The sequence below is a fragment of the Gobius niger genome (genome assembly GCF_951799975.1).
Source record: "Gobius niger genome assembly, chromosome: 7".
Taxonomy (NCBI): Eukaryota; Metazoa; Chordata; class Actinopteri; order Gobiiformes; family Gobiidae; genus Gobius; species Gobius niger.
The window spans coordinates 32,443,695-32,468,883 of NC_136858.1; the positions used below are offsets into that span (position 1 = coordinate 32,443,695).

The following is a 25,189-nucleotide window of genomic DNA, read 5'->3' on the forward strand; positions in this document are numbered from 1 at the left end:
ATGCAGATTCCGTTTTTATCTGGAATGTGGTTTCTCTGTAATTACGGGGTCTATCTCTGTCAGCTCAAATGAACTGAGGTGAATCCTATGGAAACTATTCATGGGTTTACTCTGGGTTTGTAGTCTTTGTTTAGCCAAAAGTCACCACCTTGAATGAGATTTTGCTTTTAGACTTTTGACTATGTTGAATAAAAAAATAATAATAATCTATTTTCACAGTCAGTTGTAGATTATTCGACAAAACAAGACTTACATTTCAGACAGGGTTTGGTGACATCACTGCAATTTCACCACCCACAACTACGTAGACCAGGGGTAGGCAACGTCAGGCCCGGGGGCCAAATTCGGCCCTCCAGCATAAAACCTTTGGCCCCCAAGAGAATTTTTGAAGAAACATTTATTCATAAATCAGAGACCAAATTTGTGACTCTAAAATGTGGAAAATACTGTCATTATTTTCACATTTCCCAGCAAAACTCCCCATTAGGTCATATATTATGTGCAAAACTTATATTTGTAGAAAAAAGGTGCTTTACTTTGGGCTACAATAGTGAGTTTCGGCCCTTGGTGTTTTGGCGTTGAAGAAAATCGGCCCTCCATGACACAAACTTGCCTACCCCTGACGTAGACCAAGGTGGCCTGGCAGTCACCAAAACTGAGGAAGCTCCCTGGATTTGGAGTGAAACATTGCTTCCCTCTAAAGTGTTAGTTCAGGTGTTTTGTTTTAATTGTTAGAAGGTGACGCACAAGTGAATCAACTTGCATACTTGCACCATCGACATAACCAATCTCCAGTATTTGGCCCCTTGTATTGAGACTGAACCAGATGCCCGTCACAAGTGTAGGGCCTTATCCAGAGAGAGATATGTGAAAACTACATATAACTAACATATTTTTCTTATACTAATTTCATGAATAAACCCATTCTTACATGTAAGCAGTCATGTTAGCATTACTCTTCGCTTGCGGATCCACTAAAGATCCTAGATAGAAGTAAAGGGAACACTACCCACAGCATTCTTGGGTGTGAATCGATGACACAAGTGGCTGTCTTCTTGTCAAAACCAATTATCACAGAACTAAAACCGACTCTCGCGGTCGCGGCAAGTGTCATGACAGCCTGCTTATAAAAAACCTGTTGATTACTCAGTGCACGGAGACAGAGGCTGCTTTCTTTCATCTCGTTCGTGTCCGAGCTTTTGTCCACTTAGCTAAAAACACACTGTTCTTCGCGGGAGACAGCTCCTGCCTTTGTGCTTTTGATCGGTCCCCGAAACATTTTTGAGCCCACGATACATTCTTTTAAAAAACGAGATGAAAATAGATAATTGACACACACAAAAAAAAAGAAAAAATCCTTTACTGGGCTCACAGTATTATTGAGAAAACAGTGTGGTTCATGCAGCCGATAACCTTAGGTTAAGGCTTCTTATCTGCACATATGGAGATGTTCTGTCCTCACTGTTCTGGGTTGAGGTCCTGGCTACGTCAATTTGCTGAATGTCTCTCCCCACTCTTCAGGCTCTTTCATCCAGAGCTGTCTTATTGAATAAACTAAAGCCCAAAATCCCTTTAAAAGATGAAAATTAGTGGTTTTGCAGAAATAGGACTATAGCCCTATTCACATGGGATGACAATTACCTTGGGACCTCAGGTAAAAGATTAACATTACTGACGCTACCTCGGAGTTTCCCGACACCGACAAGGCTTAGGAAGTGTGTGGTCAAACCAAAGTATATTGGGAAGAGGTCTTAATGTTTTTCAACCTCGTGTTGAGCAATGGAGCTGGTGATGACCTGCTCCCAGCAAAGTTATACAAGACAGGCCTTTTAAGCTATTTTTCAACAACAAAAACCACAGAGGAAATTAATTTTTGTAATGTATTCATTGCTTACAAAAGTTGTTACGCTTGTCATCTGTACTCATCCAAGAAGTGGCAACTACAGATGATGGAGTAAGAAAATGTTTTAAATGGGTGAAATGTGCAATGACATGTTTTACTCAGGCGGCAGATGTTGAAATTTTACTTAAAATTTTATTTATTTATTCAATTAATTTGTTATTGTCATTATTGTTACGTCAATACATATGAATTTTCCTATAGCCTATATTCATACATGACAGAAAGGTTAAAGTTAGGTATACTTTACTGTCCCCATAAGGACATTTGTCCTCTGCATTTGACCCATCTTTCGATGCCGTTGGGGCAAATCATCAGGAGCAGTGGGCGACAGCAAACCCGCCCCCGGGGACGCCCAGGCTGATGGTCTGTACCACCTGGTTCGAGGATTCAGCTATAGTAATGTACACCCTTCCAGGTGGGAATCGAACCCAGGACCTTATAGCTGTGAAGCACAAGCGCTAACCACTACCTTCTCTGGTAGGAACAGAGATTTATATTCTCTCTGTTAACATTTCACATTTTCTTTCTGTGAAAGCGAAAGACCCTAATAACACATTTAAAAATAAATCAACAAAGTACCCTTATTTCAGCCTCAACTCCTCCCTAGGTCACCAAACCTACATTTACATATAAGAAAAACAAGAAAACCTTGTAAAATCTTGAAACTAATCCAAGTCAAATCAGACTATTCCAAACCAGTCGTCATAAAGGCCTGTCACAAGAGCCAAATGTGAAGAACAATGTTATTGAAGTCCATTTTATGCCACAAAAATCCAAATCCAAAAGCATAAAAATGACAAGTTGCATATATAAAAATAATGATTTACAATTTTATTGCAATTTTCTTTTTTACTGTAAACCGAAATGCAAATACTTGTGAAATATTGTTTACCTCTCATGTCTCTAATGATAAGACGATACAGTAATTATCATGGCAGAGTTTACATACACTTTTTTTTGCAGTGCACACATGAATCGCTCGCTGTGCGCGCTCAGACCAGTTGCTTGGAGACGCTCCCGGAGAGATTTTCACTTCAGGTGACGGTCCACAGCAGTCTGACATCACACACGGCTCCTCGCACTCCTGAGACCGGAGCTAAAAGTGGCTGTGGCAAGATAACACCACACTGTAGGGAATTAGAGGCAAAGTAACAAGGCTTTAATTTGATAGTAGTCTGTGCGGCTGAATGGGTTTTATTTAAACTAGAAACCATGTCCGTGCCCTGTGACTTGAAGGCTGCCTACACGCTTTGAAACTTGATTATTATTTGTAGTACATTGCCAATCAAGAAAAAAGAAAGACAGAAGAAAGATTAGGTTAATGCTGTAGATTACTGACATCAACATAAGAAAAGTGCCTATATCTGTGGTGAGAAAATCTTGATAATGGATTGAGCCAGAAAGAATGTTGGATTAAAAGTGGCAAATAAACAACATAATAAGATGCAATGCGATCTTTCACACAAATGCATATGCCATACAAAAAAATCAACATAAAATACCAATGTTTGATGGGCTTGAACCCTGGACCTTTGGCTTTTAGTCCTGTGCTGCTTCCATGGAACTACAGTGCATATGAAAAGTATAAATCAAAATTTCCATAAGGATGCAATCAGTTCCACCTAGTGCTGCAGGTGGAACTGATTCAAGGGTTGGGTGAACAGATTGTGAATATAATCACATTAGATCTGATTATTACTGATTGCTCCAGTTATCTGATTGACCATTGTACCATAGCCACTCTCTTTTGACTCTTTTAAAATCAGCCCTGCGCTCACTCATCTGTGTTTTTCTAGTGTTACAGGTGCAACAAAGCTGGAGCTCTCCTTTGTGCTTATACTCTGTCAAACTGGCCCACAGCGCGTCTAAATTTAGACCCTCCACCACCGCCGAAGCCCGGGCTCGTTGAAAAATTGATCGATAGCGAGACTCGCTGCTATAGAAACAGTGGCCGGTTTACCAGTGGTTCAGGTGTCACAGGATCCCAGCGCCCGGGCCGATAACAAGACACAATGGCCACCTCAGCTCAAGACACAGGCGCATGGAAAAACAGGAGCATGTCGAAACAAGTGAGCGCTGTGTCCAGAGGCGCGAGTGCTGCAGATAAGGTAAGTGACACTGTGTGGGGCTTAATAAGGACAGAGACAGAAGATGCTGTGGGAAGTGAATCAACACATTCCTGGCATCGTAAAGTCACCGCAGCTGTGGTGGTAAAAACGGGAGTGTTACGCAACAAAAATATGGCAAAAGTTTAAAAGCGGTAAGGTTATTATACTAGCAGATCTCTAAGTCCAGACACATTCACAGGAGCTGTTCAGATCATTTCACCCCTGAAATTGCCTCCATTAGCTGACTTTTTAGCTGTATTTAAACTGGTTTGCTTTGATTTGTGCCCCCAAAAACGCCCACCAAAATTTACATTGCATAATAGTTATCATTTCTTTATGCTGCAAATGATGGATCAATATATGTCAAGGAAAATTCCTGCAGCTGAATATGGAAGAAAATATGGAAGATGATCCACATTTTTCAGTTTACCCACAAAGTCAAAGGTTGTCAGTTCATTCTGTTGAGCAACTCTAGGGCGAAACATGTCACGTAACTTTTTATAGCATTGTAAGTGAGAATGAGAAAAAACACCAAGTAAAAGGTAAGGGTAAAATGAGATGTTCCCCCAACGACACTGGGATCCATCCAAATGAATTTTCACTTTTACCAATAAAACTTCTTCCTTACTACAAAAGACTGATTACTCAACTGTTTATTCTCAAAACCCATTTTGCACACGCTCATGTCAGCTCGGACACGTAACCTCATTGCTATTATGACTGAACCGAAGCTGACAGTGTCCTCTTATCTGCAGGCTGACGGCAGGCTGGATGAGTGCGGGCGAGGGAGCTGGTGGTTGGGGACATTAAAAGTAGGTGTCACTCTGAATAAAAGGCTCTTATCCAAGTCTCTGTGGCACAGACTGATCAGCTGGCTCCGAAGCAGGGCTGCTTGGCTGCGGTTATCGAGTATCACCTACGGGTTGGATGGTGCAGACTGTTGTTGCTGTGTTATATCTAAATAATGAGTCATACAGTGGTCATGAGACTGTGTGCTCTTTCATGCCAGTCCCAGAATTGTGGAGCAATTGATAGACATATATTTAAGAACAATAGTCTCGCCTCTTAATGTCAGCTAATTGGTGATTGTACAGTACGCAGTCTTAATCATTTCCGTAATCATTTTCTTACCTGCATCAGAGATTACTTCCTCCCTCTCTGTCTCATCCCAGGACACTCCTCGGCCCGGCCTGTACCACATCAGAGACTTCATAGAGGAGGGTGAGCTGAACCCAGTAAAGAGGACGTATGGGTTTAAAGGCGTGGGAAGGAGAGACCTGACTCTGGGACAAAGAAGGGGAGACCTCCTGCTTCCTGGTGCCTACAACCTCACCGACTCCACACAAGAGGCTTTAAAAAGACAGGCCACTTACTCCTTCAAAAACTCACCCAGACCCGAAAATGTCTCCTACGGCATCAGGGATAAGGTAAGATGTGGACGTTTCAAGGACATTATTAATACATATCTGGAACGAGGAGAATCCAAGCCCTTTTTTCTTCTTTGAACAATGATGTTGAAAATGTGCTTCGTTGGCTTCAGGCACCAACTTTACCACCGCCAGATCGTTGAATACTTTGTATACTGACACTGTACTTTTGTTTACCGCAAAACACTTCATGTGACGTTGTACATGCGTGTGACACAGACGCATTTGTTCAGACAGGTGAATAGAGACATAGGGCACAGTCACATTTAGATAGGGTTGGTACCGTTACTTTTTTTTTCCGATAACGGTGCTTTAATGATACTTGTTTTCGATACCAACCATAAAGCAGATTTATAATGTTAATTTATTCCTATTCCTTCCATTTATTATTATTATATATATATTTTTTTTTACATTTGTATCATTTATTTGAGGTGAGACAATCAACAAAGTTCCTTTAACTACAAAAAGGCAGAAAAAAATATGTTTTACATATTTACCAATTTTTGGTAATTTTTTTACCAATCCCGCCATTTTACCAATTTTTTCAGTATTGTATTTTTCCCATTTATTTCCCAATTTTTTCTCACTTTTCCCCCACATTTTTTTTTATCTGAATGTTTCCAGTTTTTTTCTCCCCCCCCTGATTTTAATTGTTCCAATCTTTCCCCTCATTTTTCCACATTTCCCCCCATTTTTTCCTCAATTTTTGACCAACAGCATCAAAACTTGGATCTAAAGATTTAATATTCATTCGGTACCTGCTTTTGATACTTTAATTTTTTTGATACCAGAAGTACCTAAACTTATTTGTCGATACCATACTGGCATCGTTTCCTGGTACCCAGCTCTACATTTAGATAGCCCTGAATAACCTTGCAAATAATGGGTTTCGCCACCCCCTCAAAAAATACATCTGAATTAAGCATTAAGACTTGCCGTCAGAATGTGGTCTTAGAGAGAAGGAAGAGTTTATTGATGATATTGATATTTGCATGAAGTTACAGATTGCTTTATTTATTCACTCCCCATTTACTTGTTGGTGATAAACTACCACCATCAATCACGCAGACTCACTCACACTTTCACATCGCAAGGTGGATAAAGTGTCATGTCACCTTCCCAAATAACACGACAATGTGCACTGGTGAAAGCAGGCATCAAACTCCCAGTAAAGAGACGACTGCTTTCCCACTTGAGCCTCTGTTCCCCGAACATTACTCTTGGTTTGAAAAGTGATTGGCCACGAGTTCTTCCTGGTTGAATAAAAAAGGTTTCTAAAATGCTGTGCCTGAATGCCGTGTGCTACACTTTGCCAATGCAAGACCTAAATTGCGTGGCTTTTGAAAGGGCTGCGTCGAGGTAATTACAGTATATTTGTGTAGAATGTGCATCCTTGGTCCTCATCTCAGTAATGGCTGTGGTGGAAACTCAAATTGCATCGAGAGGAGCTCGGGGGATTGCTTTTATAACCACATAAAGGAAGGAGGGCAGAGAATGTGTTAGCAATTTTTCCAAACAGCCATCAGAAATGTAATGTCACAGCTTTTGGCTATTCACCTTGTTAAAATGAACACCTCCGCAACAAATTATTGACCATTGGAGTCACAGAATAGAGGCCTAGACCCTGATGGTGGTGAAGAGGATCCGATGGAAAGGCCAAGGAGGCTAATGGTTCTGCAGTTATGTCACACTGAAATAGTAGGAAGGACAAACAAGAGTGACTTGAGAGATTGCAAAGTTATTGTAAAGCTGTTGGGCTTCATTTTGGGTAACTCTGAGTGGAACACTGGACAATGTTTCAATACAATGAAAGAGAATGGCTTTGTGCTCTGTGCTTTCTCTTTACTGTATTTATACCTTCATGATTTTAGATTTTGTTCAGCTTGTACATGGGGCACAAAGACAGTTCTATAATGTGCCTTGAGAACGGTCTTATTATGATCGAATTCCTGTGATGATCTGCTCATTTGGAGAAATCGTTGTATCGCGATTCAATGGACCTTCATTTAAAGGCAGCTCAAATGCAGACACTTTTTCAGCACCTACCTCTCTTATTGGTCAGTCTGTGTCCTGATGAGTCAGAGATTTGATCCACCAAGCTTATGTATAAGTGAGAAAAGCTAATTGAGCTGCTTGGAAAGGACTGGAGAGCAACTGATCCCAAGCTACATATTGGAGACTTCTGGTCTACAGTGAAAAAACAGATAACAGCTAGAATAATGAAGCGTATACAATTTTCCTTAAATCCATTTATTGAACCTTCTTTATTTACATTTTCTAGGATCTGCGGACTTCTCCTTGTGACTACAATGTTGCAGCCAAACCAGTGGAGAAGATTCCCTGCAAGTAAGCTCTCCACGAATAGCCTTTTCTTCTTTTCTTCCCCCTCTTGCTGATCGCAGTGAAATGCCATGAGTCATCCACTGATCGCTGCATCTCCGACCTCTTCACTCCCTTCTCCATCTCAGAGAGAGCACAAAAACACAGAAGCAATCACCAACCTGAGCATATTTTCTCCGCTGAACATGTATAGCCAGTTGCACGGTCCAATCATCCCCCTCTCTCTCCTCCCCTTGCAGACATGTGATGTTTCGCTCGACCGTACAGCGGATCAGCTTTCCTCCTGTAAGTATCTGCCTCCAACAAGACCGAGTTATTAAGGCTGTTCGGGGTTTTCGTTCAAGACGAAACGACTTGACGGCAATGGATTTTCAATGGGTCTTTGTTACAAGCCACTCGCCTGTCTGTCTATCCGCCAGGCAGTGTCTTGACTTGATATCAAACAAAAAACAGACATAAGGTGTTATACGTTTTCCATTTCTGCTCCAACAAAGGAACAATAGTCCTCTGCATTTGACCCATCCTTCAACAAGCGCCTCAAGGCAAACCTCTAGGAGCAGTGGACCCATTTCCAGACCTTGAGTCAAGTTATTTTCACTCCACAAAGAAAGGTCCCTAGGCTAGGAATTGAACCATGTCAGAACCTTCTTGCCACTCAGCCTCAGCGCCACCATAAATGCATACAACATGAGGCTTCAAAACATATTACTTGGACAAAGGCAAGTAAGTAAGTATATATTATTATAAGTGCTTTATTTGTCATTGTACAATTGCATTCAGGTGTTGATTTAGTCCTGAGCCGCTGCAACTGAGCATTGTGGGCCAACCTGACCAGCATGTTTTGGGAGGTAGGCAAGGCAGTTATTTGATTAAAGCACATGAAGCAACTCTGTGTTCAACATAAAAGTCATAAAAAAATTATGGAATATCAACACATTAATAGGGGGTCAAAAGGGTCAGAAAATAGTAAAAATAAGAGTGGATGAACTGAAACTTGAATGTCTGCTTTAACTGGTGCAGACTCTACTTTGCCTATATGTATGAATGCAGTGTCAGTGATTGGTATGACCTGGTGTTGCTGCAGGTGTCGGTTCAGCAACACTATGTAACCAAAGAATGAGATCATCTCACAACCTGAACATCCTGAATGACCAGGTGCTTCTTCCCTGATGGCAAGGGCATATTCCAAGATGACAATGCCAGGATCCATCGGGCTCACACTGTGAAAGAGTGGTCCAGGGAGCATGAGACATCTTTCTTTTTCCACACATGGATTGGCCACCACAGAGTCCAGCTCTTAACCCTATTGACAATCTTTGAGATGTGCTGGAGGAGGCTTTGCGCACTGGTCAATCACACCCTCCCATCATCAATTCAAGCTCTTGTTGAAAAATTAATGCCACACTTTAGACATCGCAGAAGCTTATTGAAACAATGCCACAGCTGCAACAAAATATGACAGCGTGTGACCTTTTTATTTGTCAAGTCGTGTATATGTTTAGGAGGCAAATGCGCTCCTTAATTTTCTGACAATGGAAGGAATAAAGAAAGAAATACCTCCTGACAGCCCACTCCATCAAGTTGAGTCTCTTTGTATCTTTTCTATGTATTTCTGTGCCTGAAACATGACTCATGATTAGTCACATTTGGATGCAGTGAGTGGCCGCTACATTTCCTGGGAGCGTCTGCTGGTATTACCTCACGCGGAGGGGCAGGATGTGAGGCGGTTTGGACGTACGCGCGGGTCGGAGAAAGCGATCCTGTCTGACTCTCGGCTCTGGCCTCGGCCTGTTATGGCACTGCAGTCGCCTCCGGTTCGAGTTGCAGCGGACCATGTGCTGCGGCTGCACTGCAAAATCAGCCCGTTCATACGGATCTGTACATGGGTCTTTTTTAAGGATGCTTTGGCCCATAGGCACAGTGTTCCTCCATATGTACGGCAGCCTCAATCACAAGACTATTGGCTGCACTGATCTATATACTACTCTTATCAGCTGAATAACCCGAGTTATCCACATCTGTAACATAGACCAATTTATAGCCTACAGCAAGAGTAGGTAACTTGAAGTCCAGGGGCAAAACACAGCCGTACAGCATAGAATCTCTTCCCCAAAAGTTATGGTGAGACATATTTTTTACACACATAGGAGACTTGTTTAGGAAAATACACTTCTCTAGGGCAGTGTTTCCCAACCAGGGGTACGTAGGAGGGGGTACTTGGAATAATATCAGATTTAAAAAGAAGTGGAATCTGAATTGAATATTAGCCGTTTGCCTTGTTTTGACCCCTCCTGGAACCGCCACCTTAACGTGGTGGAGGGGTTTGAGCACCTGAATGATCCTGGGAGCTCTATTGTCGGGGGGTTCGTGCCCCTGGTAGGGTGTGCCATGGCAAACTGGTTCTAGGTGACGGGTCAGACAAAGAGTGGTTCAGAAGCCCCTTATGAGAGACCAACAGGCCTGTTTAATCGTGAGGCCGTCCTCCCATGGACCCACCACCTGCAGGAGGAGCCATAAGGGGCTGGTGCAATGTGATTTGGGCAGCTCCAAACAGCTGCCCCCACGACCCAGCAACGGACAAGTGGAAGAAGATGGATGTATGGATGGATGGATGGATGCCTTGTTTTGAACAAAACACATTGTCTGTTTACAAAACCAGAACTTTGGTTGATCTTCTTCTAAATAATCAGCTGCAATCTTGACATAGGGGGTACTTGAAGTATAAAAGAAAAGTTCCAAGGGGTACATGAGACTTCCTGTTGGGACAAATATAATAAACATGGGATTTGGGCGAGTGTGGAGCCACGATTGAGGTTTGGCCCCTAGAATTTTGACAAGGAAAAAAAAAGCACCCGAAATCAAGTGGACAAATGGGAAGGGAAAGGAAATGTTATTTGTATTGCACTTTAGACACGCAAGTCGCCCGAAGCACTTCACATGTCATATTCTGTGGTGGTAAGCTTTTACGTAGCCACAGATTACCTTGGGAAGACTGGCAGAGGCGTGCCTGCACCAATATGCACCGTTGGACCCTAAAACACCACCAACCGCTCACTCACAGCTCACCAGGCTCGACCATGCTTGGCTTGAGATCAGACAAGATTGGGCATTTTAAAAAATTATGATAATTGGAAATGATTACAATAATAGACTTTATTGTTGCTATAAGTTCTAAACCAGGTCTTAAGTCTTAACAAGGATCCACTATTTCAACTAGATCCAGGGCAGTACAAACTACCAAAGATCGGACATGATGCTCGTTGACGTGGCAAACGTGGCAGCCATCTTGTGACTGGACGGCAAGACTAACTATTATAGCAACCAATGCAAAACCAGGAGCAACATTTTCATTGACTCAACAGCAGAATATGAAGTATGCCATGTTGTGTTGCTTAGTCGTATTAGCATTGTTTTCGTGGTTAGCATTCCCGTGGTTAGCATTCTGGTGGTTAGTATTCATTGTATCACTGTCCCCTGTGCAATAAACATTGGTCACGCCGTGTTTATGTTTAAAAGTACAGAAATGCTGTTTGAAAGTAGGAAACAAATGTTATATTTGATATAGAACTCCATAGAAAATCCATGTATCAAATGTAGCTAAAGTCTATGCAACTGAAACCAAATTTGGAAAACTGCAAAAACTTTATTTTCTTGCCAGATGTGACATAAGGTCAGTCACAACTATTAAAGAGTCATGAAATAACACAAAATAGATCAAAACAGCATCAACAGTTTCCCATTGCACTGAGTTAGAAGGGCCAGTCACAAGATGGCCGCCAGAAATACCTAACACATTACTATGGCCAAGTCCTAATCTAGAGTTTTATCTTCTTAGCACATTACAATACCAGGACTAAAATTAAGCCAGGTCTGAATAAACCAAACATGCAAAGAGCACCTTCCAAATGGTTCAAACTTGATATTCAAGTCAAACAAGAGTAAAACAACATCATGGACTGACTCCTCAGTCAGTGTAGTCCTGGTACTCGCCCCGCAGTTTGCGATGCCCTGCACTGGTGGGTTTTACAGTGCGGATATCTGAGCCGGGCTGGCAGCTGCAGAGTGTTGACGGAGAAGGAAAGGCGCTAAGAAATCCCGGGGGTGTTATTGCGGTGTTTCTGCGCCCGTCGGCCTGTCAGTGCGGCTCCTACGACACGGTGATTGTCAAAGGTTAAGCAGCTGTCTGTAGTCACCGACGCTGTTATTCCCAGGGCAAATTAAAGCAAAGTGGACTCTGCCTCGTCTTGTTACATACATTAGCACCGGTCGTCCCAATGTGGCTCATATTGATGGGGTAGCGGTGGTGTCTCGGTGCTTTGTTTAGTAACGTGATGAGGAATTGGTTTGGTTTGCATGTCCTCCTAGGTGGCTGTTTTTCTTCCGGGTGCTTCAGTTTTCCTCATCATTCATCCTAAACACATGCACTGTAGGCCTATTCCCTGCAGCAAGATACTTTTGACCATCACTGCCCTGTAGCATTGATGAAGAGGGCACATTTCCCTGTGGAGACAACAGTGTTTTGAATTTGAAAAGTTATTTGTAAATGTCTGACATCAAGTATACATATATTTAGCTAATGGCCATTTGAATAATTACCCTTATTTATTCTCTCCATACGTTCTACTGGTAAGTAATCCTCACCAGTGGAAGCCAATGTTACCACAATTGTTCAACTTATTCTTGTTCCGTAATTCTTTCATCTTGTCTATTAGTCAAATGTTGACTTGGAAGATTTTAACTCAGGTGTGTCTTGCCCAAAGACAAGACACACTTACTTTGCCACACTTGCCCTAAGAAGGTTGGGACCTTCTTAGGGCAAAAAAGGTCCCAACCTGCCTCGAGGATCCTGACAATATTTTTACAAAGTGATCACCAAACTCAGATTATTCCATGTTTAGTTGAGGTTCATGTTTAAAATTATTGAAAAATACACTAAAATCTCAAACTTTTTTTTTACTGAAAAACAACATAAAAATGTACTTTCCTTTGAAATTAATATGGACAAGCTACTCAGTTCCACCTTTTATGATTCCAAAATATTTCCAAGTACCCCCTGCCAAGTTGGTTGGGAAACACTAAAACACAATGACAGTATGTAAGTAAGTGCAAGTAAGTGCTTTAACAAAATAGTGTTCAGGTGTTAGTCCTGAGCCACTGCGACTGAGCCATGCTGCCATTGTGGTCCGACCTGACCAGGAGGTCGGGAAACTGTAGCACCCAGATGAAACCTGGCTGGCTGCCTTCAGTGCTCCTCCGATCCTCTGAAATGGTGCAGCGCCTCCTTGTTTTGACCCTGTTTCAGAGCGTGGTGTCCTGCACTGGTCAGCTCCACCTCCTCTTTCCACTTCCTCCTGCACAGCTCCCTCCGCTCCACAACAGACTTTCACCATCTTCTGGGAAGAGCTTCGCAGTTAATCTGTTTTATTCTCCAGAGAACATCTATTAGCCAGAACAATAGAAGGCATGTGTGGCTTAGCTGTGAGTCTCGCCCGGATACCTCCTTGTTTGTCCCTTTTTTGTTTCCTGTAGCTCCTCTTGTGACGCCTTCACTGTGCTGCAGGTGTAGGGGCTCTTGGCATGATGTAGTTTGGAAAGGTCTGAACTGGCATCTCTCTTGTTACTGGTCAAATCACTGCAATAGCAACTCGTTATCCTTTTCTCTTGTTTCCATAGCCAAGTTTGTGTACAGGTTTCACAAGTACGTGTAAGTGAAATTGTAGAATACGTTGAAAAATTGTGCGTGCCAGTCGCCAGCACGTTTAGTTCCATCAGGTTTTTCAGGCTCTCTTCTCTCAGCTTATCAATATTCAGTGAGGAGCTATAAAAAGTCTATGACTCAGAGTATGTCTTTGTCGAAGAATTAATGTGATCACACAATTAAAATAGGTAGTGCAAGGACAAACTGTGCTCAACCTCTCACTCTTTGAAAAATCTCAGGATTTAAAATCATGTCATAATTCAGCAAAGCGCACTGTGAATTTCCAGACAACTTGTTTCCTTTTCAGCTATTAGCTAGTTTAAGTCAAAGCTTGTGAATCTCAAAATGATTGCTAGACTTTTGTAAATCAAATGCAAATTGTCAAATTTAAATGCCCATTTTAAATCCCCCACTCGATATTACAACATGTACAATGACAATGTTGAAAACCTTTAAATAAATAATTACATACTCAAAAACACTTTTTTTTTTCACAGTAAACACTAACATGTTAATATGTAATATCAGTTAGCGCTCTCACCCCAATATAAGAAGGTCCTGGGTTCAATTCATGTTGCATTTCCTCTAGACATCCTCTAGACACTCCTGTTTCCTCAAGGTCAGGAGAAATGGGTGCCCACCGGGTTTTGCATTCCTGTCAGCCACTGCCACTGCAGCGTTGAAGGATGGGTTGAAAAAAAAATGCCAAAAGGAGACATAAAGTGTCCTTTACCACCTGATAAAAAGAACAAGATGGCAACAGCAAGAGAATAGTTTTATTTGTCACATCAGGACAGTTTGGCGAATGGACGTGAGCAAAGCCGCTGTATTTGTCTCAAAAGGAAGCTGAATCCACACGGCTCTCATATGAGCAGTTACTTTCAGTAACTCTGGTTCTCTGAATTATTTACCATCAGGCTAAATCTCAGTGAGTGGTATGACAAAAAAATACCAGTCAGGGGCATATTTCAGCTAGTTTTAAATCAGGGGTTCCCAAACTGTGGGTCAGAGATGACAGAATGTGACCATTTGCCATTTAGCATTTTAAAAAGTGGGGGGAGAAATAGTCTAACGTTAGCCTGGCCTTAGCCACTTGTAAACTCTGGTCAGTTATAATTTCCCTTCATGTTACGTCTGGGCTTGATCTCAGTGGCTGCGTTACATCGGTTGACTTTCTACCTACCATTCAGCGAGCGGGGGAGGCGGGGCTTGTAGGTGACGTCAAGCATTTGCGCCGCATTTACTGATTGTAGTTTGGCAATGACGACGGATACGAAAGTAATGGAAAGTCTTCAATCCGCTCTGGCTCAGCTCCCAAATATCCAGAAATTAAAACTGAAGCCTTGGAATGCGCAAGGAATGCTCCCAAGAGTTATAGTTACATACGTCACGACCAAACGCTATCGAAAATCAGATCCAATGGTTTCAAAGGAGTTCACCCCTCCCGCCTGATAACGGAGCTCAATTGTGAAGGTCCAGACCCTTGTACGAAACGCAATGAGTACGAGGGTTCTCCGCTCTTCATTTAATAGTCTTGAGATGTACTGTAGGGCCCCCTTGTGGATGTTTCCTCAGGGCCCCCGAAATACTAGCACCGGCTCTGCACAGAATCACATTACCTTGAAATTCACTTTCTTTGGATCCTTGAAATTTACAAAAAAAATACAATTTAATCCCAATTGGAGCAACAAGAATAACAGTATTATTAGCTTTCCTGACTGGACTGGATTTTGGCATCCTGGGACCTTGTTTTGTCCTAGATTTACATGTTTTCTTTAAAAAATTGTGTGTGATGTGGACCTCACGTGCTGCTCGGAGAGAACAAAGCGTCCGCGGAGATTCAAGCCTGTTTGATTTATAATCCTCATATTCTCCAGTGAGTGAACATCCGTCTGTATCTGAGGCGGCCCACACACCTGCTGTCTCCCATCTCAGAGGGACTATGACTCTGCGCTAAATCAATTATGGTTTTGTCCAAGAGCTTTTCCACATAATTGGCGGTAAAAATGATACTGTATACTACATCTTATTGATCTAACTTATAGATAGGAAAAGAATAGAAATCGATCAGACCTGTTTTGCCTCTGCTAATGAAAGTGCTCTATCATCCACAATGACACGACTAATGTGAGCTGCCTCCCTTTGGTGAAGTGATAGATATTACAGGATGCAAACCACAAGGTCAACTGTGACTGTCCAACTCCTGGTGAACAATATAATGTGTTCAGTTTAAATCAGAATAGTGCTTGGTCGTCTGTTTTGAGCAAAGTTCACAGGAAGTTTATGAATGGCACAGTACCTCAGTTGATTTCCCCATACTCAACTTGTTTAGATGTTATTGGTTTGAGCCCTGTTTATTAATGCATAGAGTTGTTGTGTCGTTGGACAAGTCACTACACTAAAGGCCAATTCGACAATATGGTGTTTTGCCAGGAAATTTTAATGGAATCTACAGTATGGGGTACTTTAGTAGGTATTGGATTGCTGATTTTTGTTATAATATTTTCCAAATAATTTTGGGGACTAAAGGTTCGATGTTGTAGGGCCGGATTTGGCCCCAGGCCTGACGTTGCACTACACCCACATGGCCTACATGAACATGTGATTAGCCCAAGGAATCAAACTGTACAATGACTTGAAAAAACAAACAAACTATAAAGCTAAGATATGTGTCCATGTGTATTTTTTGTTATCGTTTTATTAGGAAGTCCCTTGTGTGACAATTATACACTGCTTTTATAGACAAACATATAATAATAGTAATAATAATAGAAATACTGTTGAATAACACTGAAAGGGACTATACAGAGTTTAAAAATGTTAAAGTTATGCATTTTCCTCCCCCTGCATGTTCCAGCCATGTCCTAAGGTGTAGAATGAGCTCAGACCTGTTCACCACAACTGCCTCTAAAATCCTGCACTGTCACTCAAAAAGTTGTTACTTCGGGTCCGAAGTGCCGTCATGCCCAAGCTTAATATAGAAGCTGCAGTTACGTGTAAGACCTGAGGTGGCAGTAGTGAGTATAAGAAGGACCAACTTGCATCTAGTCCCTTTAACTATGGTCACTTATACAGCGCTTTACTCTAAGGAACCAGTCACACATTCACACACCAATGTATGCAGACAAGGAAGTGCCTTGCCCATGGTGCACCTTCAGGAGCTGGGATTTGAACCGCCAACCCTCCGGTCACAAGACGGCCCACTCTACTCTCTGCACCACTGTTGCACCAAGACATACTATTGTAGCCACAGCTGCCCTGGGGTAAACTGACAGAAGTGAGCCCCTTCGACGGTCCACACTACATTTAGAGAGGGAAAGTGGGTGTCTTGCCCAAGGACACAATGAGCCAAATGGGTCAAATGCAGAGGACAGATTTCCCTACGGGGACAATAAAGTATAACTTAACCTTAACAGCAGCCTGCACCAGTCAGCCAGGATACGAACCACTGACCTTTTGGATCCACCAACTGGCGGCTCGGTTGGTAAGAGCGTAACAACAACAACAATAGTAATAAGTGGCTCATAGCTCAGTTCAGTGCTTGATCTTGTCATTTCGGGCAGTTCATTTTAGCAGCTGACACTCCTCAGACTTGTGCCAGTTTCTGACAGCAGGTTTGACATCGCGCTGGAGAAAGTGGGCCAGGTGCCGCGGTCAAACTTCACACTTTGTTACAGTTATTCTCAGTTTGAATAATGGCACCCAAAAGCAAGTCGTGCCGCCAAATACAGCTGCATTAACACCTCTGCATGGGACGGGACGGTCGTACGGGACTGTGTGAACTTTGGATCAAGTGGCAGTAACAGTAGCAGTGCAGCCAGCTGGGACGAGACCAGACACCCCTCCTCCTCCTCCTTTCGACACTCTGTGGGTCTGAGAAAGAGGCTAGGGCTATTTTGGTATGGTACGCTGCTCCTGCTAGTCCTGCAGTATGTGTGTTAGTGGGTAAGAAGAAGTGAAAGGCATTCAGAGCAGAGGAAGTCAGGTTACCCATTACTTCAAAGTAAAATTACTCAAGTAGAAGTAAAACGTAACTAAATAGAGTGCACGAACAAAGAAGGAAGAAAATATATGAATGAAGTGATACATTGGATCTCAAAATGTGGTGGTTCTTGGATTTGGTACTCAGGCCATCTGTAATTTAGCATATACTTAGAGCGCCATACATTGTAGTCATTATTCATTCCCTCCATATACTGTGGTGGAAAGCTACTATAGAGGTTATGCGTGTGATGTCATAACATAGCAACATCACGGCAACAGCAGCAAATTGAGTGGAAAGTCTGGAATGATTGATTTATGTGTTTAGATTTCAAACGTGCAGCCTCTTTTGTAGCCATTGTAACTGCAGTGGGGCAGACTGACGGAAGCGAGGCAGTCGGTCTATGCCGTCGACCCCTCTGACCACTCAATCACGCACTGCATTTACACAAGCGAGGCCGGTGAAGTGTCTGCACCTGCTCGGAAAATGAAAATGTTTTGCCTCTCATTCAAAAGGCTTCTTCATCTTCAAGTGTGCGGCCATTCCTCTCGCTATTTTCCCAATAAGGACCAGCGATGTCTTGCACAAAAGAGAAAACATCACGGAGAGTGAGATACTGATGGAAAGTCACTGGTTTCGTGTTAAAAATATTATGTCGGATGTAAATTTTAAGTTTTATCTCAGAGCTAAAGGTATCAAAAACAACACCACAAAAATTAAACAACTAAAAAGTACTGACACTATTATTTTTTGACCAGCCAGTTCAAAATCTAGGCACTATTTTTATTTAGTGTTAGCCGTTAGCCATCCATCCATCCATCCATCCATCCATCCAACAATCCTCCATCCATCCATCCATCCATCCATCCATCCATCCATCCTCCATCCATCCATCCATCCATCCATCTATCCATCCATCCATCATCCATCATCCATCATCCATCCATCCATCCATCCATCCATCCTCCATCCATCCATCCATCCATCCATCCTCCATCCATCCATCCATCCATCCATCCATCCATCCATCCTCCATCCATCCATCCATCCATCCATCCATCCATCCATCCTCCATCCATCCATCCATCCATCCATCCATCCATCTATCCATCCATCCATCATCCATCATCCATCATCCATCCATCCATCCATCCATCCATCCTCCATCCATCCATCCATCCATCCATCCTCCATCCATCCATCCATCCATCCATCCATCCATCCATCCTCCATCCATCCATCCATCCATCCATCCATCCATCCATCCATCCTCCATCCATCCATCCATCCATCCATCCATCCATCCATCCATCCTCCATCCATCCATCCATCCATCCATCCATCCATCCATCCATCCATCCATCCTCCATCCACCCATCCTCCATCCATCCATCCATCCTCCATCCATCCTCTATCCATCCATCCATCCATCCATCCATCCTCCATCCATCCTCTATCCATCCATCCTCCATCCATCCATCCATCCATCCATCCATCCATCCATCCATCCATCCATCCATCCATCCATTTTCTTCCACTTTATCCAGGGCCGGGAGGCAGCAGTCTTAGCCGTTAGCTTCAAGACAAAAACACTGTGATGAGCAGGAAGTTTCCTCCAGTGAATTCTTAGCTCCTGACGCAATGTTTTTAACATGATGCTCTTGACTGCTCACCAGCAACTCACTGCCTGCCATGTAATCTTCATCTATAACGAGACAGGAAGAGCAGCGCCTCCTGAGGATCCGCTCTCGTGCTTGCGTTATAGCCCATTGTTCTCTTGGTTTGCACAATGGACTTGAAGGGAGAACATAGATCTGCCGTAAAGCTGTGTTTTGTTTTAATGTGACTAATATTACTCGGGGTCGTTGAGTCACTTGAGGTCAGTTCATTGTTGTTGTCGCAATATTCAAATGAACATGGCCATTTTTCCCTCATATTATGCAACTCTGGAGCAGTGTATGTGAGTGTGATTGAAAATGACCCTGGGTAAAAGCTATGAATGAACCACCACATAAGCTGCACTCCTAAAATCCAATGTCAAAGGCCTTTACGTCGGCCCCCCCCAAAAATAGCCCTTGCGGTATATACCCTGAATGCATCTTTCACATAGCAGGTTATAACAATGGGTTCTGTGGCCATGTGTTCAGAGATGTTCAATCCCTTTCGTAATGACACGTTGCTGCGATGTACATGCGGCGGTGATATAATCTCTACTGAATGCAATGGTTTGGAATAACACACACAGGGGGTCAGTGTTTTATTGAGGTGGTTAAAATGGCTGCTTTGATCAATACTGTTGCATGCACAATGAGCCTGATGACTATTTAAAATGCACCAAACAAAAGGCGACTGAAATGTGACTCTCGGCAGAACAAACAAAGCGGCTACCAGGCAACAGGCGCAGAGTGAAAGGGAACTGCAAATGTTTATTTAGAGTTTTGTCCAAATGCTTTCCGATGAGGGACAAGCTGCAAGAGGATGTACTTCAAAAATTAATATCTACAAGATTATTTATCTTGTATTTTTGGTGTTTGTACTTTCCAACCAAGAGTACAGGGACACATGAACTAAACAGAGGATGCTTTGGGCTTGTACTGTCAGTATATTCATATTTAGTCTGTTAGAATAAATTGGGGAACTGGTATTTAATATTATAAAAAAGTATCCACCTGGATTCAACTCTTGTGATCTGGGGCTGCTGCAGTTGGTCAGGTCTAGGTTCAGCAACACTAAGAATGAGATAGCTGACTACCTGAACATCCTGAATGACCAGGTTATTCCATCAATTTCTTCTTCCCTGATGGCACGGGCAAATTCCAAGATAATAATACCAAGATTCATGAGGCTCACATTGTGAAAGAGCGGTTCAGGGAGCATGAGGCATCATTTTTACACATGGATTGGCCGCCACAGAGTCCATCATTCTCCCATCATCAATACAAGATCTTGGTGAAGGATTAATGCAGCACTGGATCTTCTGACATTGCAGAAGCTTATTGTAAACAAGGCCGCAGCGAATGTGCGCTGTAATCAAAGCTAAAGGTGAAATATTAGAGCAGTTTTGTGTGTGTTCTTTTTTTTTTACAACCGCTTTAGTAGAGCTTATGGGAAGAAAATTGCACTTAAGGCGAGACACTGCAGGTGAATAGGGACAAAATGTAATTTACAGATACCATTTTGAAACTTTTGGTGTAGATTACTGGCATAAATGTGAGAAAAAAATACATTGCAAGTTTTCTGTCATTTTATCTTTTCATATAAGAACAAGGTGTTTTATGCCTAAAAATGCCCCAAATTTCCCATCTTTTCGGCGACGAAATCTGAATAATGGATAGAGCTACATTCAAATTTATGGTTTCATTTTATTGATGAATGAGTTACCAAGACGTTTTCAGAGGGGATTTAGGATTTCTTGTTAAGTTTTAAAACAAGCAGTTTTTTAGTGGAAAATTTTGTAAAAATTTAATTTTCGCCTTATTTTTTGACATTCAAAACTCAATAAATGGGGCTAGGGATTAAATAATAAAAAATCCCTCTGAAAAAATCTTACAATTATTATTCAGTCCAAGGCTGGAAAATTTGAAGTCTTTAGGTCCTACTGACGTGGACATAGTGTCGCCACAATGACAGAAAAAAAGTGTTTTGATAAAAAGGCCCTTGAAATTGCATTGTCCCATATAAGTCTATGGGGGAACATTGAATCAGCGCAATATTTAAACATGTTATTGTGAAGATTAGGTATATTTTCTGTTTCCGGTTGAAAGCTTATATGTTCAGAGACCAATTTGGCCCAAAAAATGAAAACTGAAAAAATTGAGTTTTGCCTGTAGTGTCTCCCCTTAAAGGGCCTAGATACAAGTTAGCCATGGTGTACTCACTACTGCCAGCTCAGGTCATATGTGTAACTGCATCTTCTATACTAAGCTCGTGCATGACGGTAATTCGGACCCGAAGTAACACCTTTTTGCATGACAGTGCAGGATTTTAGTGGCAGTTGTGGTGAACAGGTCTGAGCTCATTCTACACATTAGGACATTGTTGGAACATGTAGGGGGAGGAAAATTCATAATTTTAACATTTTTAAACCCCATATAGTCTCTTTAAAAAGCCATCAGCAAAAGTGGATGTCTGTCTGTCTGTCTGTCTGGCCTATGATGAAGACCTAATCGGTAGACCACCTAATTGATGTCCTAATGTAATAAAGGAATTGTATTTTCATAAGTCAGTTGTGGGACCTCCTAACTCCTCTCAAAATAAGCAAAAATTGATGTTGGAGATTTAAACCATGCAACATTAACGCACATCTGATTGACCCTGTTTCCCTCTTCTGCTCTCAAAGCGCATGTAAGCTCCACGTCAGAACCTTGTTATCCAAAAAGCTCCTATTTGGGTGCATTGTTAACTCAAATTGCTCTGTGCTTTCCACAAACACAGACGCCAATTACACCAGGCCATCGAGCAAACAGGAAACGACATGCAAAACCTGGCCCCGCTGTAATGCGTTTTGACCCTTTGGGGTAATCGATGAGCTAATCCATTTATCAATAACAAATCTGTCGCGTCACCCTCCAGAGAGAAGGACCGGCGCCGGGGGAGTACAGCCCGGAGTCGAGCCCGGGGAGGGGCATCACGTCCAGCTTCAAATCCACGCTGCCCCGCCTTCACTACGTCCACCCCGTGAGTACGAGCATCCAGGGATTATATGGCACAATAGATCGATATACAGTGTGCTAATGTGGGGTTGTAGAGTGAAAGTGGAGCTGGCTGTGAACTTGAGATCAGGGATGTGCACGGTTTTACTTTGTGAGTAAAAGGAATGGGATTTTTGTTAAACCTTCAGAATACCTTTGTCGATAAACAGATTTAAGTGTCATTTTTCCCATAAAAGTTGGACTATATTTCTTTCTTGGTAATTTTTTTATACATTAGCAAATTGCATTACAACATTAAAGTGATAAAACTTGACAGCCTGAGACATTTAAGTTGATCAAGAGTCCAGGAGTTTATTCAACAGTGCTGGACTCGAATATGTTTGATCAAGTTGGTTGTGCATCACCAGAAGTCAATTATTAACACATTATTAACAATATATAGGCACCATGGACTATAAAGTGTCCTTGTCTGTGCAGTGCGGTCCATTAGGATAAATATAAGTGTAAGTCAATTCATTCTCCATCCGTCACTCTAACTATTTGCACTTCTTTAAAGGGGCTAGATGCAAGTTCGCTATTTTACACTGACTACTGCCACCTCAGGTCTTATGTGTAACTGCACCTTATATATTAAGCTTGTGCATGACGGCACTTCGGACCCGAATTAACCTCTTAACTCCCGCCTGAACCGAGAGGATCTTTTTCCTCACGTCATCAGATTATTTTTCCACCATTTTTTTGTTGGGTATTCAACTCATTTTTGTAACTTTTTTGTCATTTTTTCATCAATTTTAAATCACATTTTTGTCATTTTCTTTGTCAATTTTTTAATTATTTTTTTTTCACCTTTTTGTCATTTTTTGTCACATTTTTGTCATTTTTTTTGTCAATTTTTGAATCACATTTTTGTCACATTTTTGTCATTTTTTTGGTCAATTTTTAATTAAATTTTTTTCACATTTTTGTGATTTTTTGGGTCGGTTTTATAATCAAATTTTTGTCGCATTTCTGTAATTTTTTGGTCACATTTTTGTCATTTTTTCGTCAATTTTGGTCAATTTCTTGTGACATTTTTGTGACATTTTTGCCACATTTTCATAAATTTTCCGTCACTTTTTCGTCACATTTCCATCATTGTTTTCGTCTCAGTTTTGTTGCTATTTTCACAGCTTTTTTCCAGAAGATTTTGGACTGGGGTAAAGCCAAACTGGAGAAAATGTGCTCGGTTCAGGTGGGAGGTAAGGGGTTAACACCTTTGTGAGTGACAGTGCAGGATTTAAGAGGCAGTTGTGGTGAACAGGTCTGGGCTCATTCTACACATTAGGACATTGCTGGAACATGCAGGGGGAGGAAAATACAGAATTTTAACATTTTAAAGTCTGTATAGTCCCTTTAACTTTCTTTAACTAATTTTCCATTGTTTTTAACCCCGATTGCAACCAAAACCCATAAAATTTTTCCTCTTGCGTCACAGAAAACTCCGGGACCGGGAGCCTACGAGCCGTTTTGGAAGCTGGGCGACCGCGTGACCACCGTCATGGACCCCTCCTTCAGCTTCTTCTTTCGTAACCTGCCTTAGCCCCGTCCCAAAAGCGCTTTAACACCGAGCTTTTACACGACCTCCACATCACGCACGCCCCACTTACCCCTTTGTTATTTTAGGACTCGCTACGCAACAGATCTACGTCAAAGAAACAGTCTGGACAAATCTTAATGGGTCGGAAAACTTTGAATATTCGAGTAGTGATGCTGGGAAGTGCTGTTGGTTCACTTGGTGGCAAAGTGCCTTGCGATTTAAACTTACAAATAATGAGCTGGGTGCTATTTTTTCCAATTTGAAGCAGACCTGGACTCTTGCTACAGTATTTGTCTTAAAAGCATGCATCCTGGTGATTCTTTTCAAGCAACTTCCATTCACAGCTTGACATTTACACAAAACCCACAATATCCCTCCTCGTAATGTCACATGGGTCCTGTCTGTCAGTGCCTTCTCTCTGGCTGAGAACAAGTGCAAGCTTCATGTGCTTACCAATGTTTACTCGGAACGCAATGACCTTCAGCTATCGCACATATGAAAACTACTTCTAGCTTCTCATCAAAGTCGAGGAGAAGACTTTTGTTTAGAGCTGTATTGTCGTTATAATCAATCTCTTTGTATTGAACTTTTGACTGAAATTTCTTCTTGTCACACGTTATCACCGCTCGAGTGGCCGTGGGGACGCCAGGGTTAAATGTCCCGTTTTTTTGCGGTATAGCAGTGAATGAGCGTGTCCCTGGAGGCTCTTATTACTTAACCCAGTGCTTATCTGTCCGTCAGTGAGGGCTTCTGTGGTCTGTCAGCGCCGTAATGCCGGACATTCACTTTAGCGGAGCTGGCCAGTGCAACACGAGCATCTGATCAGCAACAAAGAGCCTCCCTCTCCATGAGCACAGAGGGTGCAGTCATTTACTCTGCTGAATAAATAGCATTTTCAAGACACAGATGTTACTACTTAGATTCTACTTTTACCCTATATACATTTTTGTGTGAATTCCATTAAAGACGTAATGATCAACAAAAAGTCTTGAGCAGTGGTTCTCAACTGGTGGGTCGGGATCCTAAAGTGGGTTGAGAGCCTTTCCCATGGAGTACTTTCAATATGTCTTCTGAAAAGTTATGAAAAGGTGCCAAGAGTTTGTGAAAATGACTTAACATGAGTCGATTTTGTCTTTAAAGGAACAGGCCAACGTTTTTAACACGAAACATGTTCTGACCTGAGCTTAGGCGAGTTGATACGAACCTGTCTGGTATTTGTACCTGTGGAAGATCGTGGTAGCTTCCAACTTTAACCCCCTTTTGGAGCTATAGGAATGCATAGGGAGAGGCCAAATGCTAACAACATCTTTGGTTGTTTTGCGTGACTGAGGGCACACACAAAGACCCAGCAGGTACGTATCAACTCGTCTAAGTTCAGGCAAGAACATATCTCAGTATTTAAAAACGATGGCCTGTTCCTTTAAACGAATATTCAATGCTTAAGTGAACAATAATCTGTGGGAAAACACAGTATTTTACATTGTAAAAAAAGATTCCAAC

At 42.1% G+C, this 25,189-nt stretch overlaps 1 protein-coding gene across 1 annotated transcript; it reads left to right on the plus strand.

The window, feature by feature from the left end:
- The first annotated feature begins 3,803 nt into the window (after positions 1-3,803).
- On the plus strand, positions 3,804-23,848 carry stpg4 (sperm-tail PG-rich repeat containing 4). The gene is made up of 7 exons (XM_079560616.1): positions 3,804-4,011; positions 4,767-4,823; positions 5,184-5,438; positions 7,723-7,787; positions 8,021-8,066; positions 22,034-22,138; positions 23,588-23,848. The coding sequence occupies exons 1-7, from the start codon at positions 3,916-3,918 to the stop codon at positions 23,690-23,692; spliced, it is 729 nt and encodes a 242-aa protein (XP_079416742.1). The 5' UTR covers positions 3,804-3,915; the 3' UTR covers positions 23,693-23,848.
- Positions 23,849-25,189: the final 1,341 nt, after the last annotated feature.